We start from the raw sequence: 19,578 nt of genomic DNA, 5'->3' as shown, positions 1-19,578 counted from the left end.
ATACATAAACTATCAAAACTAATAAAATAAAATATAAACCAATAGATAAACAGATATGCTGCTGCACTTCTACTCTAAGTATACGTAGAAATCCCCATCAAACAGTCACAAATGTCTGGGTAACTTTTGAAATGAATAATTACATATTTTTTTCCCCTTTGAAATTGTTAGAATTTATCTCATCTAAAGAAAATGTTAAGTCGCCAAGTGTTTTGCCTCCCTAATTACAGTGCTGTAACGTCGGCTGTAGACATCCGTAGCCCCTCCCGTTTTCATTTTTGATTTACTTTATAGATTTAAATTTCCTGGTGTCTTGATCCACCTATTGGGGACAAATGTAAATTCTTTTTTCCTTTATAATTTAACTTGTTTAGGTTATAGTAATTTGATTGCCTTTACTTGATTGCTGATATTTCATGTTTATATTATTGGATGTAAAGAAAAAATTTATAAATAAAGAAATTAAAAAAAAAAATGTCTGGGTAAAAAGCTTAAGAAATTTCTTAAACGGTAAAACATTCTCACAGAGACATAGATAACCAGGCAAAGCGTTCCACAGTACAGGCCCTGCTACAGAAAAGGCTGAAGCCCTTGTCACAGCATAATGTGAGGTCACAGTCAAATCCACTGCTAAATGCTTTGTGGGCTCAGAAATTGAGCCTCTACCTGAACAGAAAAGCTTCACCACAGACTGTAGGTCCCAGGGAAGCACCCCATACACAACTTGATGAATAAGAGACAGGACTTTATACTGCACCCTGAATCGTACAGGCCACTAGTGCAGTTGTTTTAACACTGGTGTAATGTGTTCCCACTTTGCAACACCAGCCACCACCCTTGCAGCTGTATTCTGTACTATTTGCAGTGCCTGAACTCTCACATTCGAAATCCCCAAATACTGAGAATCACAATAATCTATTCTCGATAACACCATACTCTGCACCACAGGCAGCATAGATTTCAACCGATATAACAAATGCAATTGATAAAAAGATGATTGAGAGGATCATGTGACACCATACAGAAGAGAGGATGTGGGTAGTTAGCTCTCCTGCTGCTGTCCCTCAAAAACCCCACTACTTGCCTTGCTTTTGATCCCCTCGCTGCTAGACTTACATAAGTACATAAGTAATGCCATACTGGGAAAAGACCAAGGGTCCATCGAGCCCAGCATCCCGTCCACGACAGCGGCCAATCCAGGCCAAGGGCACCCGGCAAGCTTCCCAAAAGTACAAACATTCTATACATGTTATTCCTAGGATTTTGGATTTTTCCAAGTCCGTTTAGTAGCGGTTTATGGACTTGTCCTTTAGGAAACCGTCCAACCCCTTTTTAAACTCTGCTAAGCTAACCGCCTTCACCACATTTTCCGGCAATGAATTCCAGAGTTTAATTACACGTTGGGTGAAGAAAAAGTTTCTCCGATTTGTTTTAAATTTACTACACTGTAGTTTAATCGCATGCCCCCTAGTCCTGGTATTTTTGGAAAGCGTGAACAGACTTACTGTTCTTTACCCTCAGGAGTCTCTGTTGGAGTGGTTTACTGTGTTGTTTGGGGTGATGGCTTCTAAACCCGCTCGCAAAGACCAGGAGCGGATCTGGCAGACAGATGATAAGATGGCGGCTTCCGCCAGCCCTGTATGCTCATCCCCCAGCTCCATGTAGGTTTCCAAAGTGACTGCGGAGGTGGTGTATCTGATGGAGGCTTTGCTGGATAAACGGCTGCAGCCGCTTGAGGACAAACTTAGCAAAGTACAGGGCATGCTGGAGGACTTGGGCCGTGAGTTCCTTACACCAACTTGCACCCAGGAACTCGAGACCCAGGTGCAAGTGACATGGGACTCTCTTTCTCAGATGCAAAAGGCTCTCGAGACATGTAAGTCTGCCTGGAGGACTTGGAGAAGCAACCTACGCTTGGTCGAGCTCACGGAGTCTATACTGTAAGCTTAACTTCTTGGATTCTTGGAAGCTTGGTTCCCTAGGGAGCTCTACCTATCGGACCATCTGGGCCTTCTACACATTGAGAGAGCCCACAGACTGAGGGGACCTATCATCAGCTATGCTGTAAAAGAGCCTGGGATCTTGAGATATTGTGTCTGCAACGTCAATTAGTGTGGTTACACCAATGGTTTGGCCGTACACATAATTAAGTTTGTCAACAGCAACTCTTAGGGTTGCAGAGTACCTTGAATGAACTCCATCAGTGGGCTGAAAAATCGTTAAATTATTATTGGTTTCACCTTTATAAACATAGAAATAAAAGTGGTTCTATTTTGGCTAAATTAATATGTTGTAAATTCGGTACTCATAGGGTTTTGGCCCTTAAAGATAAGGCTGGTTGGTAGGCTACCAAGGCCTCTTCTATTAGTAAGCTCTTTGCCTCTTATTACACACGTTTGTATGCTCAGCCCCCTGATGAAGGCCTTCCAGCTCATATGTATCTGTCAGAGTTGCTCATCCCTTCCCTACAAACATCAGAGTTGTCCTGTCTAAATGAACTGATTCAGGGTGAGGAGGTGCGGGAAGCGATTAAATGAAAATCCCCTGGGTCTGATGGGTTTCACACCGAATTTTACAAGTTAATGGGTGAGGAAATGGTATGGCCCCTTATGAGCATGTTTAATGTCATGGTGGATGAAGAAGTGTCTCCCCCCTCCCTTGGTGTGGTGAAAAGTATAGTGCTTCCCAAACCGGGGAAGAATCTGTTAGCACCTGAATTCTACTGCCTCATCTTACTGTTAAATTTTGAGGCCAAGTTGTTGGCTAAAATTCTGGTGAACAGATTGGCTAATGTGCTGCCATCTCTGCTCCATGAATCTGAGACTGGTTTTGTCCAGCAGCGATCTATTACCAAAAATCTTCGTAAGATTCTCTTCTCATTGGAGCAGGAAGCGCGGGATAAGAGTACATCTTTGTTAGTCAACTTCGATGCCAAGAAGGCATTCGATCAGGTAAGGTGGGATTTTTTTTGTATGCGACATTGTGGAGACTTATGGATTTAGGGATCATTTTGTATCTGCGATACGGTCTTCATACTCTGATCCCCGAGCTTTTGTATTAATTAATGATTGTTCCTCGGATTGTTTTCCTGTATTGCAGGGTACCCGACAGGGCTGTCCACTTTCTCCCTTACTTTTTATGCTGACACTTGATCCTCTATTGTGATATCTTCATAATAGATCTCACAACTGCGGCGTTCAGATGGGTTCTGTTTGTTTTAAGGCAGCAGCCTTTGCTGATGATATACTGATTCATCTCCTACGTCCTAGGGACTCTCTCAGCTCTATTAGAACTTTTCTGGGAGTACGGTGACTACGCTGGTTTCAGTTTAAATCTACATAAATCAGAAGCTCTGGCCTTGTTGGCACAGGTTTGTGGCCTTTGGGGGGGCCTGGTTCCTCTTGCATTGGGCTGATGGCTCATTTAATTATCTGGGCACTTGACTCCCCATGGATCTGTCTACTTTATATGCTGTTAACATCTCTCGAGTGCTGGAGGCAACATGCTTGCAGTTGGAGAGTTGGCGGGACCTATCAATTTCTGTTTTAAGCAGGATTCATCTTATCCGTATGATCAACTTTCCTTGGTGGTTTTATCTTATGCAGACTCTCCCCCTTAGCCTGCATTGGTTTCTTAGTCATTTCTGTTGGCAAACTTACAGTTTTTGTTTTTGTTAGGCAATTGGGCCAGGGGTGGCCTTGGTCTGCCAGACTTCAAATGGTATAATAGAGGTTGTTTTTTTGCGTCATCTGCGGGATTGGTTATGCTCGAAACATTGGTTTACGCTGCTGGAGTGGGAAAAGGCCCTTTTTTTGCCCCTTATATCTGCTTCATGCGCCCTCTCCTGGGCTTTTGGGGTGGATGAGGTGAAATGTACTTTGTAAACTGATGCAGGATGTGTGGAGTGTGCTTCTTGGACAGCTGGAGGGGGGGTGTGGATCCTAGGGTAATGGATCAAATTCCGCTTAGAGGGAATGGAAAGTTTGCACCTGGGATGGATAATATAGCTTTTCTGGATCGGGAAAGGCAGGGGATAGACAGGTTGGAACACTTATTAGCGGGGGATGGAGGGATTATTCTTTTTGAAGACCTACAACAATGGATGGTGGTTCATTGGGGGCATAGGTTTGCACATATCAAGTTAAGCATTACCTAGCTTCCTTGGAGGGGGGTGCACTTTGTAACACAATGGGAGTCAAATTGAGTTGTTGTTTTTTAAAAATAGCTCTGTATAGGTTTATCTCTATTTCAAGCATATATAAAGTACTCCAGAAGGTGTTACCAGGGCTGGTTTTGGGCTAGAGATTTGGGTCACACTTTGGCTGGGTTCAGGCTACTATTAGTGGCATTCCTCATGTGATCTTGGGAGCTTGGCTTCAGGAATGTTATTTTCATGTCCTTCATAGGGAATACTCTACACAGCTCCAGTTGTCCAAGATGGCGACTGGGTATTCATCTCTCTGTCTCCAATGTGGGGTCACAGGTGGTACCTTTGTGCACTCTTTTTGGGGTTGTGTGAAGACACAAACTTTTTGGGCCCCTGTGTGGAGACTATTTTTGGATGCTCCATTCCTGGCTCAGTGGAGTTATTGGTTTTGGATCAACCAGGAGCTTTTAAGGGAGCTTTATTGTTCTGAAAGCTTACATTGGTGGCCAGGAAATGTATATTGCAATATTGAGTGTCGCCTCTACCCCCATCCTTTTGGCAATGGCAAAACCAAGTTCATTTGCTCACCACTTGGGAGGCGAGGGGTTCCTTTAAGCAAAAAGTAATGGAATTCAAACATGCATGGGATAAACACAAAGGAATCCTGTTTAGAAGGAATGGACCTATGGAATCTTAGCGGAGACTGGGTGGCAACGCCGGTAATTGGGAAGCAAAACCGATACTGGGCAGACTTCTACAGTCTACGCCCTGAGCGTAACTGAATAGATATGGAAAGTTCAAGAACAGTGCTGGGCAGACTTTTACGGTCTGTGCCCTGAGAATGGCAAGGACAAATCAAACTCGGGTATACATATAAAATATCACATACCATGTAAAATGAGTTTATGTTGTTGGGCAGACTGCATGGACCGTACAGGTCTTTATCTGCCAACATTTACAATGTTACTACGTTACTATGTTACTAAGTTTGCTTCCTCAAAGTGTGGGAAGCTTGCTATGATACAATGTCACCTAGGAGCCTTTTATTTAATCTTTTGTGACACTCTTTCCAGCACCGTGGACTCCGTTCTATTACGGATAGGATGTGGGGTTGAGTGGGTTATTATGGGTAGTGTTGGCATATGGAAACCATCAGAGTACAGACTTCCTGAGCATTGGGGTTTTGGGTAGTATTTGAGCTTGGTTTTGTGTTGGATGGAGATAGGGGTTTCATATTGTTCCCTGTTTTGATGCCTTCTGCTTGCCTCATTGGTTCTGTGTTTTTGTGAATTTGGCATCATTAAATGCTATAAGCTTAACTTTGGGGGGGGGGGGGCGGATTAGTAGAAGTGACGGTTGTCTTTAATTCATTGGTGCATACTCATTTTGTTTGTTGTTAATTATGAAAATTTCAATAAAATTGTTTGAACTTAAAAAGATGATTGAATCACACTTCTAATCTGCGACTACACTGAAAGCTGGGCATCCAATGTCACCCCGAAGAACTTCATCAGCTTTTTCACAGGAACATCCAACTTCCCTACCCTAATAATCTGGGACCATCTCTCTTCTACCACCCGCCCCTCAAACATAATTTCCATTTTCTCCACATTTAATGCAAGTTTATTTGAACACATCCATGTAATTATGTATATGCACTCTACACATGCACCCGCAACTCCATTTGTACAATGCAGCTCTGCCTGTGCTCCACCCAGACTACGTCCCCAGGAATGCTAATGCAAAGATTGCATAAAATGAAAGATACCCTGTCAGTGCATATCCTATATCCCTCTAATTCTAGAAACTTGTTTGCCCAACTTCATGCTGAGCACGCAAAGTTGTACATAACTATTGCCATACTGGGAAAGACCAAAAGGTCCATCAAGCCCAGCATCCTGTCTCCAACAGTGGCCAATCCAGGTCACAAATACCTGGCAAGATCCCAAAAATGTACAAAACATTTTATACTGCTTATCCCAGAAATAGTGGATTTTCCCCAAGTCCATTTAATAACGGTTTATGGACTTTTCCTTTAGGAAGCCGTCCAAACCTTTTTTAAACTCCGCTAAGCTAACCGCCTTTACCACATTCTCTGGCAATGAATTCTCTGATTCGTTTTAAATTTACTACATTGTAACTTCATCACATGCCCCCTAGTCCTAGTATTTTTGGAAAGCGTGAACAGACGCTTCACATCTACCCGTTCAACTCCACTCGTTATTTTATAGACCTCTATCATATCTCCCCTCAGCCGCCTTTTCTCCAAGCTGAAGAGCCCCCGCCGCTTTAGCCTTTCCTCATAGGGAAATCGTCCCATCCCCTTTATCGTTTTTGTCGCCCTTCTCCTCACCTTTTCTAATTCCACTATATCTTTTTTGTGATGCGGCGACCAGAATTGAACACAATATTCGAGGTGCGGTCGCACCATGGAGCGATACAAAGGCATTATAACATCCAAGTTATATAATAAGGTCAGTTGCTTAATGGAATAACTAGATGCTAATTACCTCAACGCCAATTGTTGACTACAGTTGATTTAACTGGCACATTCGTAATTGCCCTTATTTGAGATTTTATAACTTGGGTGCTCAAATTCTTTAGACCAGCACTTGCATGCACAAGTTATAGAATACTAGCAGTTACACATCTAACTGCCTACAGTTAGTCATGAGCAACAAAAAGAGAGGGAAACCAAAGCACACGATACAAAGCAACACAAAAGAAACAGCACTAAAGGCCTCCAGAATTGGGATAGCAATATTCTTTAATATGAGACCCAACATGGGCTGTGTTTCAGCCCAGGGGCGTATCTGCCTGGGGCCACAGGGGCCTGGGCCCCCGCAGATTTTGCCCTGGACCCCCTTACCGCTGTCAACCCTCCCCGCTGCCGTGGTTTACCTTTGCTGGCGGGGGACCCCAACCCCCCGCCAGCCGAGGTCCGCTTGCCGCCTTTAAAGATATTTCTTCAGCTGGCGGGGGACCCCAACCCCCGCCAGCCGACCCGACGTCTTTAAAGTTCTTCTTCGGCCTCCGTGGCCGTGCTGTAGTTGTCTGTTCAATCCGGTTCGGAGTCTGACGTCCCAGCACGTTGTCCTGCACGTTCAGCCACTGTGCCTGCAAACTTTAAAATTCCGTGTCTGGGTGGCAACAGCGTCACTGCTGCGGCGGAACGTCAAACCAACGTGCATATTAGCCCTATGTGCACATTCAGTTTGTACAATTTTATGAAAGCCCTTTCCTGCATGTAGAACAGGTTTTACATGTGGAACAAGCATGATAACATTACTCCTTGAAGGAGCCACAGAGAGTGTTAATGACTTCACAGCATATCACAGTCAGCATTATATCTGGCCAGACACACCTCCCCTCCCCTCTTTATTTATTTTTGTGTATTTAATTTACCTCTTATATCGATAAAGGTCCCACCGCCTTTTTTACTCTCACTTTGCCAGGTAGCGCTGCAGTAGTAGGTATCTTGGACAGAAGAGTCCCATAGGAAAGCCACAGAACAAGCTGTTGTGTTGACTGCAGGATGTATGTTTTTCGGGTACCCAGCCAGTGGGACCTCTTTCCCCTCTGAATCCAGTTTATAGAAGTTAAGGGTAAAATTGGCACATTCTGGTGAGTTCATGCAGGTGATGTTACAGTTTATATTGACGGGCCTATTGGTAAGAGTGACCTGGAATGGTGGCCACTGCGTCACTGATGTTATCCTGTCTCCTGCAGGGACAAAATACAACATTTTATCATGTAGCAATGGGAATAGAAGCAATTTCATCAGGACATAAAGAATCATGCAAAAAAAAAAATAGAGCTGTAAGGGACATTAGGAAATGATTCGGAATCAGAGAAACTTGGGGATGGGTAAGACCTCAAGGGCTCATCTACAGCCACAGCACCATGGTATTGTGAGGACAGGGTTGGCGGAAGTACTAGGGGGCAGCAGCAGGATCAATAGTGGTGCAAATGCTTCACTGTAATCAATCCATCTGCCAGCGTCAAATGCTAGCCTAGGACAGAGGCAGAAGGAGTGGCGGCAACAGGGTCACAACTCATGTCATCAAGCCAGCCTTATGGCCAGAAGCTGATTGCCCAGAAAGATTGCAACAAACAGAGCGGGCAAGAAGTGCATGCAGGGGCAGCAGAACCCTTTTTTGATTGGGGGTGCCTGAACTTCGCTCTCAGCGCCACCCCCATCCCCAAGCCCTCCCTACCATTTCATAGTCCCCTCCATGGTATCCAGCATCTCTCTTTCCCTCCCTCCTTCTCACCCCCCCCCCCCCCCATGGTGTCCAGCATTTCTCTCCCTCAACTCCTCCATGGTATACAGCATTTCTGCCTTTCCTCCCTTCCCTCACCCCAAGAAATTCAGTATTTCTCTCCTTCCCTTCACTTCCCTTCCCTTTCTCTTCTTCTGTCTCCTCTGCCCATGGTGCCCAGCATTCCCCTCTCCCCTTCCCCTTTTTAGCATATCTCTCCTTCCCTTCTTCCTTCCCCCTCCTGTCCATGGTGCACCTTCCTCTTCCCCTCTTCATCATATTTCTCCTTCTTTACCACCATGAGGTATTTACTCCCTTATCTCATTCTCCCAGGCGGCAACTCTGTCATCTGCCTAAGAGGCAATTTGTGGCCAGCTGGTCTGGGGCCTTGAGCATCTGCATATGCTCAAGGCCTGCTGACTCCTGCCCCCTCTAAACTTTCTGTTTTGGAAGGTGTCATGAAATGCCTAGCCAACTGCCTGGGGCTACCCCGCGGCCACTTAGAGGGACTATCCCCAGCATAGATCAAGTCCACCTGCACCTGCCACTTGTGCTCTACACTAGCACCCTCCTCTCATTGACAGGGTCCCAACCGCCTCTGGGCAAGTCTCCCGATCTCAAATTATCCCCAGTGATTCCTAGGTTACTGGAGCCACACTCCCAGTGGTCCCACAGTTCCCTGAAAGCACTCACAGACCAAACACACAAACCACCAAGATTCTTAGTCAGTCCAGACAAGCAGAGGCAATAAAGTAAAAATGTTTATTGTCATAAAAATATTGAACAGTGAACCATAAAAACAGATGGAACAAAACAGCACATGATAACAGGTAACTGATTATGGATCAATTTATAAAACTATCTAAACATTTGTTCACTACCTGAATAGTGCCTGGGAAGTACAGGAAATATAGTTGCTCACAGGTTACAGAATATAACTGCTCACAGGGTCTCAGAAAAGAGGTCTTTCTGTCTGTACTTCCAAGCTGAGACTAGAGAAAAATCCAGTATTTCCTAGATGAATTGAGCTCCTGGGCCAATCAGAGCCCAGAACAACAAGTTTTAAAAATAGCTGGCCACATCACTGCAAGTTACCTCTTATCTGTGTTAACTAAAGAGGGAACAGCCATTTCTCGGTAACAGCTTTACACATAAACTTGCACCACCTGCTAGCCTAACTAGAGAAATAAACTTCAAGAAATAATTAATACAGTTTTACAGGCTTAAAAATGCACTGTTTTGTCACAGAAGGGATGGAAGCCAGCCAGCTTTGAGTATGCACAGATGCTCAAGGCCCCTCCTCCCCGACCGGTCAGCCAGTCATGTGATGTCTAAGGCCCCGGGGGAGTGAAATAAGGGAGGAAAATACCTCATTGCAAGAGAGGTAGGGAGGAAAATTTTTAGGGGTGCCATGGCACCTGTGCATCCCACCTTTCAATGCCTATGGATGCGTGTGTGCTACAAGGTACTGTAGAGACCCTTAGGTTCTGTTCCCTAAAGGTACAGCAAAGACCTTTTTGACTTAGAATACTCTCACAGCTTCTGGAACAGAGTGTTCATAAGGAAACCTACTAAAGACGGTAAGTATTTGAACTACTTTATTATACTACTGGTTGTATATAGCTAATACTGAGGAGTTGTCCCACATTTTCTGCCTCACCCAAAGTTAAGTTAAACCTTTTGGTTTAGAACTGCAACTTCTGGCCTGGATTGACTTATTGGATCAAAAGAGAGTGCTAAATGGGTAGATTACTGTGTCAACTGGCATCCCAGTGTTTGCTGGTCCTAGGCCTGACATCCCTACAGACTCTTAAATGTACTAAAAATAACCCAACCTGATGCTCACAGAGAAGAGTAGAGGGGGGACTGCAAGGCTGAAAGTTTCCCTAAAATGCGTAATACTCTTGTACCGGACCTATGGGAGGGACAAAAGCACAAAGCAGGGATAGACCAAGGAGTTCCAACATGGGAAACAAAGAATATTTTTAAACACAAACCACTGATGGACTTCCACACAGGATATTTGGTATCAGGGTATCTGATCCACTGATGGACTTTCATACAGGACATTTGGATCTGACATCCTTTGGTGGACTACGATAACTGGATAATTAACATCTTATATACATATGGACTTTTACATAGAATAAGTGTTTTTATTATTTTTTATTCTGTATTTGTTTTACTTTATGTTGACGTTTTGATTGTATTTGATTGTTTTTATTACATTTTTGACTTTCCCAGTGGGAGGGACACCAGGAGACCATCTAGGATCAGAAAAGGATGGCGCTAGAAGAGACCCCAGGAGGTTATGCAGAATCATGGAAATATGCCATCTTGAGGACAGTTTTCTTTTAATACTACACACATTTTGATTCTAGGCTAAGGAAAATTGTTTGAATAGCTTCACAGAGACAGATAGTAGTATCCCGGGATTTGTAGCTCTGCATCTTCCATAGAAGGCATACTTAAACAGAAATGATTCTCCAGTGTTCCTGGAGCTAGGGATGTGTCCATAAGTGGTTGGTGACTCCCTTGTTTGGCAAGGATGAAGCAGAGCGGTAGGGTGCAGTAGGGTGGCATGGCAAGGCAGGATGGGAATAAAGATAGGCAGTCCCTTCCAATAATTTGATTAGTGTGAGCAATTTTAAAAAAGAAAAAAAACCTTGCTCTATGTTCACGTTTTCTTACCACAGTCCCAGCTATGACTTCTTTCACAAAGACTTTACACAATAGAAATAAATCCCGAGTTCCAGAGCTTAACTATTCATTGAGTGAAAAAATATTTCTCCTGTGTGAATAGGATGACGCATGAATGAGCCAGCCATCGAGATACGGGTGAACTCTGATTCCCTGGCAATGAAGGAAGGACGCCACCACCACCATAACCTTGGTAAACGTTCTTGGAGCCTAAACGTTCTTGGAGCCATGACAAGATCGAACGGCAAAGCCCTGAACTGGAAGTAACAGCCCAGAACTGCAAAACGTATAAACCTCTGATGTGGCAGCCATATGGGTATATGCAAGTATGCCTCCTTGAGATCAAGGGCAGTGAGAAATTCTTCCGAATGAACCAAGGCTATGACTGCTCTTAGTGTCTCCTTGCTAAAGCGAGACACTCAGAGGCAACGGTTTAGACCTTTGAGATGTAAGACCAAACCAAAGGTGCCTTCTTTCTTTGGGACAATGAAGTAGATGGAGTATCTGTCTTGTCCTTGTTCGGACTGGGGAACTGGAACAATGGCCCACCAGCAAGGAATCTACAGTGGCCTGAACTTCAACTGCCTTGGTTTCCTTTCGACAAGGAGACTGCAAGAAGAGAGGAGCGACCAGGCGGGAGAACTCCAACTTGTAACCTTCTATGAGAATATCCATAATCCACTGGTCTGATGTGATTTTGTCCCATTCCTCTCAAAACTCATAGATACAGAGAGAGAACAATGTAGGCAGATAAAGACCATTCACCCCCCCCCCCCCCCCCCCACACACACACACGATATTTAAAACTATTTAACCGGCCAGGAATGGCTCCTGGATGGTTAAATACCCTTAAGCCAACTAAGTGCTAATATTCAGCATGAGATAACTGGCTATCTTGGCTGAATATTACCACTTAACAGATAGCTCAGTCATCGACTATGTCGTATGACATAGCCAGTTAGCACCAATATTCATTGGCTGACCAACTAAGTTTAGTGGCCAGACAGACCTATGTAAATAGCAGATCTATCTTTGGCCGCTATAACATAGCTGGTCAACCAATGAATGTCGGCTTAACCGGCTATGTATTTAGCAGCCCCCCCAAAAAAAGAGAAATTCAATGCCGGTTGCTGGATACGGCACCAGCATTTAATTTCCGGGTTCGCTGCCTACAGCAGGAGTTAGCCGGGCTCACTCCTGAGGTCTGAATATCAGCCCCCGTGTGGCAGGGGCGTAGCTACGGGTGGGCCTGGATGGGCCCAGGCCCACCCAGTTTTGTCTCAGGCCAATCCTCACCTTCTCCCACCCCCGCCGTAGCGCTGCCTCCTCTCCTGCACTTCACGGTCTGTTTCCCACCCTCGCGGCAGCGCTTGCAATTTGCTATCGGTGTTGCCTGCCTGACAGCTGACAGACGCGGCGCGACGTCCTCCTGCTCCGGGGCCTTCCCTCTGCTGCGTTGATTCAACTTCCTGTTTACGCAGGGCGGAATGCACGCAACAGAGGGAAGGTCCCAGAGCAGGACGTCGTCGCGCTGCGTCTGTCAGCTGATTTGATATTATATTTTATTGTATTATGTTTTTAGATTTGATCTGTTTGTATTTTATATGATGTGATAGTGTTTTTAGATATGTTTTATTATCAAATATACAATGTGATGGCCACATCGGGTAACTTGTAATAAATCACTTCTTCTGTTACCCTCCTGTTCTATTTTTTTGTCTTTTTTGATCTGCTTTTTTTCTTTTGATTTGATACAGAGATGACTGTACATTAATACAATATTAGAGGAAAACAATCTCAACTAGATAAATGGATTGTATACAATCTTTCTCTTTCTTAGACCACAAAATAAATAGGGAGAGTGAAACAAGACAAGGAGATCAACTAAACAACAGTAAACAAAGAAAACGTGGTATTAACCTGATTATCCCCAGTTATTATTTATCTGAATCATTATTCCACATTGATCGTCTGGTTGGCTTCTTCAAACCCAAGACAGTGTATAGTTAATTAATTTCGTTGGAAACATACTTATTGTCCAATATTAGTGGAAATAATACACCTGATTTCATTTTTTTCTCTTTTAAAACCAGAAATTATTTAACAGTACAAACATTTGAATCTCTAATCCAATTCCCACTGATGAAGGTAATCCCAGTTTCACAGGCTTCACTCCTTTTGAATTAATATACTAAGAGGAATCATTTCAGAGGAAAAAACTTTAGGAGTCATACCTGGAACTCTAGGAAAACAACAATCTCGATATTAATCATCTGTAATAATATTCATTTTGTTCATTTTCAAAATCTTAACCGTTTCCTACTCCTGTAGAACTGATCTGGCCATCTTTTAAATGCCTGCCCCCCTCCCCGCTCTGTTTCGTGGTGAATGAGGACTTGTTAAGAGAGTCTGTTTGCACCACTGACTGACTGTCTGGAGAGGAAATGAGGAGACTGTGATACCAAGACAGACGAGAGAGAGAGAGAGAGAGAGAGACGGATGGTCCAGAGAGCAGAGGAGAGATTGGATCATCATCATGCAAGAGTCTCGTTGGAACCCACCATCGTGAGAGGAGAAGGACTCGGAAGAGGAGACAGTGTGCAGTAGCACAGTGAGCACACATTAACCCTTTAGTGTCCAATGTTCCCATATGGCTTATTATGGGAACATTAGACACTAAAGGGTTAAACTTCCTTGGTTGAGTCATTCTGCGGGCTTTCTCACTGTTTCAGCAACATGGTGTGGGCTCAGGGAGCGAATCTTCGGCTGATGGGGCTTGAGTATCTTCGCTAGCAAAACTATGATTTGGCAGCGGGGTGGAGGGAATTGAGAAGAAATGCTTGCTCTCCACCCCCCCCCCCCCCAAAAGTTCTGGCTATGCCCCTGGCAGGGCGCTCACTCGGTGCTGAAGTTGGAGACACTGTTTTATCAATTTCCCCTCTGTTCATAATCAAACTTCTTTTAAACTGCTATAAACTTTGTGTAGATGAAGGAAGAGAGAGAGGAAGTTTGATAGGATGAAGCAATAAAGGGTGAATGAGCAAACCAAAATAAAGAGGAAATTTCTACTGGTTTATCCCATAGACAGGGCCTTTCACTTTGTGACAGCGACAGCAATAAGGTTTTAACTCTTCTGGGTCTGTTTCTAGACATAATAATACTCAGAGGAAAGGCTGTTTTACCCATTTCCCTTCCCCTCTACTTAAGCAGGTTTCTAGGATTTTCCATGTTGTCAGTTGCACCCGTTACAGTTTTCTGTTCTGTTCAAGTTTTCTTTTCAGACCTGGGTCCCTTCCCAGCCAATATATGTTTCTGAAAACATGAGAAAGAAATTACACTAGATAGAAAAGGCAGAAACCCACACACCTCTGCACTGAAGACCTCCCAGAAGCAGAAGCTGAAGCAGAGTTGGTCCTGATACAGTGATCATTCCTGGAATTCGAGGTTTGGGGAGTGCAGACGGGAAGAGTTCCTGGGAGTCCCCAGCTCTCAGTTACAAGACAGAGGCTCTTGCTTCTCTTTGTCCATCACTTCCTCTTTCCTTCTGGTTTCTGTCCCGCTGTTCATTTCTTTTTTAGTACAAATAAACTCCTCCTACTCTGAACTTCTCTGGCTGAAAATGCAGGATGAAAAAGAGACCAACATAATACAAAGAACAGAGGGGCTGAAAGTACCAGAGGAAGCTGCAGAGAAAAGAGAAGCTGAAAATACTGCAAAATGAAAGAAAGCAGGTGATGACAATCTTAATAAATAAAATAAATTCAAAAAAGATTCTCGCAGCAAAAATCTTCCACCTGATTCTTTCATCGGATCATTAGATTTGTGGCGTAAAGTTTACAAGATGCTCCTGATTTTCATGGCGTGTACCTGATTTGGGACTATTGTTCCCAGCAGCTTCTTGTACAGGAAATGTTTTCCTTAATTAAAGCGGAGCAAAAATTTGTAGGACTTCTCTCTTTCTCCCTCTTCCCTAGCCCTGCTATTTTATAAATGTTACCTCCTATACTGTCTTCTCCGTCTCTCTTCTGCTAGATCCCTGGATTCTCTCTGTGCCCCTTAAACTGGGCAGCAGGAAGAGCTGTGTTTTATCTTGTGTTGGGTTCTTTTTTTTCCATGCAGAAGTAGTCCAGTGATATGAACTCGAGGGGGCTAATTTTATAAAGTCATTTTCATGTGTTTGTCAAAACAAAAAAAGGGAGTAAAATGTTTCCACAGCAATCAAACGGACAAGCACGGAGTGGAAGAAGACAGTTCCAAGAACTACTAGAAGTCCAATATCTTCAAAATTAAAAAAAAAAAAGTTTATTCTCCAAAAAAAGTTGCACAAACAGTTCAGACTCAACCTGTGCCTTCCTCAGGCGTCACAACTTTGCTGAAATGAACAAGACAATATGGAGAACAATCTTTGTTGAAATGCAAGAGACAATACACAGAACAACTGCAGTCTCAAACTTTCATGCAAATAATCAGCTGAAACAATGCAGCATGTGTGTCCAAAAGAGGACTCATACGCTACATTGTTTCAGCTGATTATTTGCTTGAATGTTTGAGACTGCAATTGTTCTCCATATTGTCTCTTGCATTTCAACAAAGTTATGACCCCTGAGGAAGGCACATAGCCGAAACATGGCCCATGTTGGATTTGAACTGTTTATGCAACTTTTATTGGAGAATAAACTTTTTAATTTTGAAGATATTAGACTTCAGGTAGATCTTGGAACTGTCTTCTTCCACTGTGTGCTAGTCTGTTTGTGACCAGAACCTCCAGGGTAGCACTTCCAGAAATGCTCCTCATTCCATGTGCAGGACCCACTAATAGGCAGAGCTCTAGAGTCTCAATGTGTGGATGAGATGATGGTGCAGGAAAGAGGGATGTAGACGTTTTAGGAATTGAGCAGCATTCTGGGGAAAGGGGAGCCTATTCCAAAAATATGGGCTCCACTTCAACTGGAGGTCAACCAGGCTGGCACATCAAACACTGTCCAAATTGGTAGTGATTTCCTGAAGTTTAGGTGGTTGTACGTCGTTTTCCAGGCTTTTGGTAATGCGTTCCAGAGTTGTGTGCTTATGTAGGAAAAATTAGATGCGTAAGTTGTTTTGTTTTTAAGTCCTTTGCAGCTTGGGTAGTGCAGATTTAGATAAGATTGTGTTGATTTGGATGTATTTCTAATTGGTAAGTCGATCAAGTCTGTCATGTAACTCGGGGTTTCTCTGTAGATGGTTAACCAGGGTGCAGATTTTGAAGGCGATGCGTTCTTTGATTGGGAGCCAGTGTAGTTTTTCGTGGAGGGGTTTAGCGCTTTCAAATTTTGTTTTACCTAATATAAGCCTAGCTGCCGTGTTTTGAGCGGTCTGAAGTTTCTTTAAGGTTTGTTCTTTACATCCCGCATAAATTCCATTGCAATAATCTAAGTGGCTTAGTACCATTGATTGTATCAGGTTGTGAAATGTTTCCCTCGGGAAGAATTGCTTCACGCTTTAGCGCTGCGATCTTTATTTGTAAGTAGCTATTCTCTGATCTTGTGTTGCTTGTATATAGGAATGATATTTGTTAGTATGTACTTGGGGGCTAGTAGCTTTCCATGTTTTTGTATTAGAATATGTTTTTAATTTTATAGAGAATCTCACTGCTGAGGATGGTAAATGAAATACAGACTGTGTAGGTGAGAACTTATATATTTATGGTGGCTACTAGCCCCTGGTCCTTTGGGATTATGATCTTTTTCAGGATACTGCTGTGATAAACATTGACTATTGTCAATATACAGGAAGTGAGCATCAGCTGAAGATACTTGTCAGATTTCTTCACTTGTTGGTGTTTACATTTGAGTGAAGGAACTGAGTTTTTTCTAATTGGAACTTTGCTCTAACCATCTCTGGTGGAGTTTTTTCTGTCTTGGACTTTTTAATGAGTTCCTTTGGGGCAACTGAAATGGGTCATTACTAACTGCGTGGTATGTTCTGTTAAACTTGATTTATCTAGTTTAGATAGGTAGGTATTTTACCTATTTAGTTTTCAGGATTTTGTTGTGCTCAGTGGCGTACCAAGGTGGGGGCAGTCCGCCCCGGGTGCACTCCGCTGGGGGGGTGCTGCGGCGCGCGCCTGTCACTTCCTGTTCCGGCCCGGGCAGAGGGAGTTGCAGCGAAGTCAGCGAACTCAGCTGACAGGCGCGCGCCGTGGCACCCCCCCCCCAGCGGCGTGCACCCGGGGGGGGGGTGTCATTTTGCCGGGGGGGGGGGGCACATCAGCGATCCGCCCTGGGTGTCATGCCGGCTAGGATTGCCACTGGTTGTGCTCAAAGGATTTTTAGTTGCAGGTATATATGTTTTTGTATAATTGAATAAAGTTTGTATCAGTGCTCTTTTGAATTTAGTGCCCTGTAGCTGCGCTGTAGGCGTGCTGTTTTTAGTGCGCGCTAACGATGGAGACACCCATTATATTCCTATGGTTGTGTCTATCATTAGCGCACACTAATTTTTAACGTATGCTAAAAAAATCGTGTAACTTGCCCATGACTAAATTTAGTCACATGGACGGGCGCTCGGCACATTCTATAAACCATGCAGAAATTTAGGCTTATTCTATATTTTATAGTGTACGCTACAGGAATTAAATTGTTTTTCACCTCAGTACAGTGTTACACTACAGTAGAATTGGATGAAGAACATATATGGCCTAGTGGTTAGGTCATCGGTCTTGCAATCCCGAGGTGGCCATTTCAAATCCCACTGCTGCTCCTTGTGATCTTGGGCAAGTCACTTAACCCTCTATTGCCTCAGGTACAAACTTAGATTGTGAGCCCTCCTGGGACAGAGAAATACCCAGTGTACCTGAACGTAACTTACCTTGAGCTACTACTGAAAAAGGTGTGAGCAAAAAAAAGTGGAGGAGTGGCCTAGTGGTTAGGGTGGTGGACTTTGGTCGTGGGGAACTGAAGAACTGAGTTCAATTCCCATTTCAGGCACAGGCAGCTCCTTGTGACTCTGGGCAAGTCACTTAACCCTCCATTGCCCCAGGTACAAATAAGTACCTGTATACAATATGTAAGCCACATTGAGCCTGCCTTGCCATGAGTGGGAAAGCACAGCGTACAAATGTAACAAAAATAAATAAACATATACACCATAATTGCAGGCACCTGAGTGCTGAAACACGGCTGCTATGCCAAGTGTTTTGGTGTTTTTCAATAAGTAATATATATAGAAGAACCATTGTCTCCCTTGTCTTTTGGAAGAGCCTACCCACCCTACTCTTTGGTTTATGTGCACTACAGTTGTAGGGATAGAGTATTCCTCCATGTCTTGTGCCTGACTCTCAGGCCTTATAACAAAACCGAAAATAAAGCTTCCTTTCAGAGGGCAGGGAGAAACAACATATTATTATTAATATAATTCTTAATGTTAAAGATAAAATGACATATTTATCAGAATATTATTTTATATGTTTTGGGTGGGGAAACTAATATTAATGAAAATAATGGTAGTAACTTGATATACCACACTACAGATTGCTATAAAGAGGCTTTCACAAGTTACTTTCTTCCATCGAATCAAAAGTCAAAACGGACCCTATAAAACAGGAAGTTATTTATGTCCCATCACATGATCGTCATCACGGAGAACGGAAAACCAGAGTGAGGCTAGGAACGCACAATAATCCTAAAGGCAAGACGGATCCCCGTCACGTCCTTCCTTGCTGTCGTCCAATAAGGAGAGATCCGGCGAGTCTGCGCTCTGTGTCCTAGCCCCGTGGAGCGCTCTTTGCTAAGATTGGTGTCACCTTGCATCTCTTGTGGAGCCGGAGAGGAGAAAAACGGCGGCCATGAGTTCTCCAAAGAGCAGCAGTGGCGAGGTTGGCAGCAGGCCCAGGACCTCCCCCAAGTCCATCAAATTTCTTTTCGGGGGGCTGGCGGGGTAAGATCCGACTCCCCACAACCTTCTCAACTTCACTGCTGCCCTTGACCTCACTCGTTGCACCTCCTGATCCCGCTGCCCTTGAACCTCGCTGGTTGCACCCCCTGATTTGGCTGCCTTGGAACTTCTATCCATGCAACCCACTGGTCCTGCTACCTTCTCTCTTCCCTCACTTAAATTCTACACAATGTATCTGCTATCCTGTAATGACAATGTTTACAAAACATTGAGCCTGCAAATAGGTGGGATACAAATGCAATAAATAAATACCCCCCGTACCTCCGTTCAGCTCCTAAATAGAGCAGGCTGAATGGGCTCATAAAAACAGAATCTGATGACACAACCCAATATTTTCCTCATCTGAATAAACCAACCTTTGACCTCTATCCCTCTTCACACAGCTCCTAAATAGAGCAGGCTGAATGGGCTCATAAAAAGAGAGAATCTGATGACACAACCCAATATTTTCCTCATCTGAATAAACCAACCTTTGACCTCTATCCCTCTTCACACAGCTCCTAAATAGAACACTGAATGGGCTCATAAAAACAGAGA

The 19,578-nt window shown here is 43.8% G+C and overlaps 2 protein-coding genes across 3 annotated transcripts in view; one reads left to right on the top strand and one right to left on the bottom strand.

The window, feature by feature from the left end:
- NFAM1 (NFAT activating protein with ITAM motif 1) overlaps positions 1-14,633 on the bottom strand; it is a 43,197-nt gene extending 28,564 nt beyond the window's left edge. For both annotated transcript variants that reach the window (XM_030187432.1, XM_030187433.1), the window contains exons 1-2: positions 14,476-14,633; positions 7,553-7,870 (exon numbers count right to left, since the gene is read on the bottom strand). In XM_030187432.1, the coding sequence (XP_030043292.1) occupies positions 7,553-7,870; positions 14,476-14,539 (382 nt within the window). In that variant the 5' untranslated portion in view covers positions 14,540-14,633. The remainder of the gene's footprint in view (positions 1-7,552; positions 7,871-14,475) is intronic.
- A 4,180-nt stretch (positions 14,634-18,813) lies between these two features.
- Positions 18,814-19,578, top strand: part of SLC25A11 (solute carrier family 25 member 11) — a 42,893-nt gene continuing 42,128 nt past the window's right edge. The window contains exon 1 of the mRNA XM_030187739.1: positions 18,814-19,023. Within this exon, the coding sequence (XP_030043599.1) occupies positions 18,932-19,023 (92 nt within the window). The 5' untranslated portion in view covers positions 18,814-18,931. The remainder of the gene's footprint in view (positions 19,024-19,578) is intronic.

Source organism: Microcaecilia unicolor, chromosome 14 (assembly GCF_901765095.1).
Source record: "Microcaecilia unicolor chromosome 14, aMicUni1.1, whole genome shotgun sequence".
NCBI classification, from domain to species: Eukaryota; Metazoa; Chordata; class Amphibia; order Gymnophiona; family Siphonopidae; genus Microcaecilia; species Microcaecilia unicolor.
The sequence above is the reverse complement of the archived record's forward strand: the minus strand, read 5'-3'. Positions and strand labels throughout refer to the sequence as shown.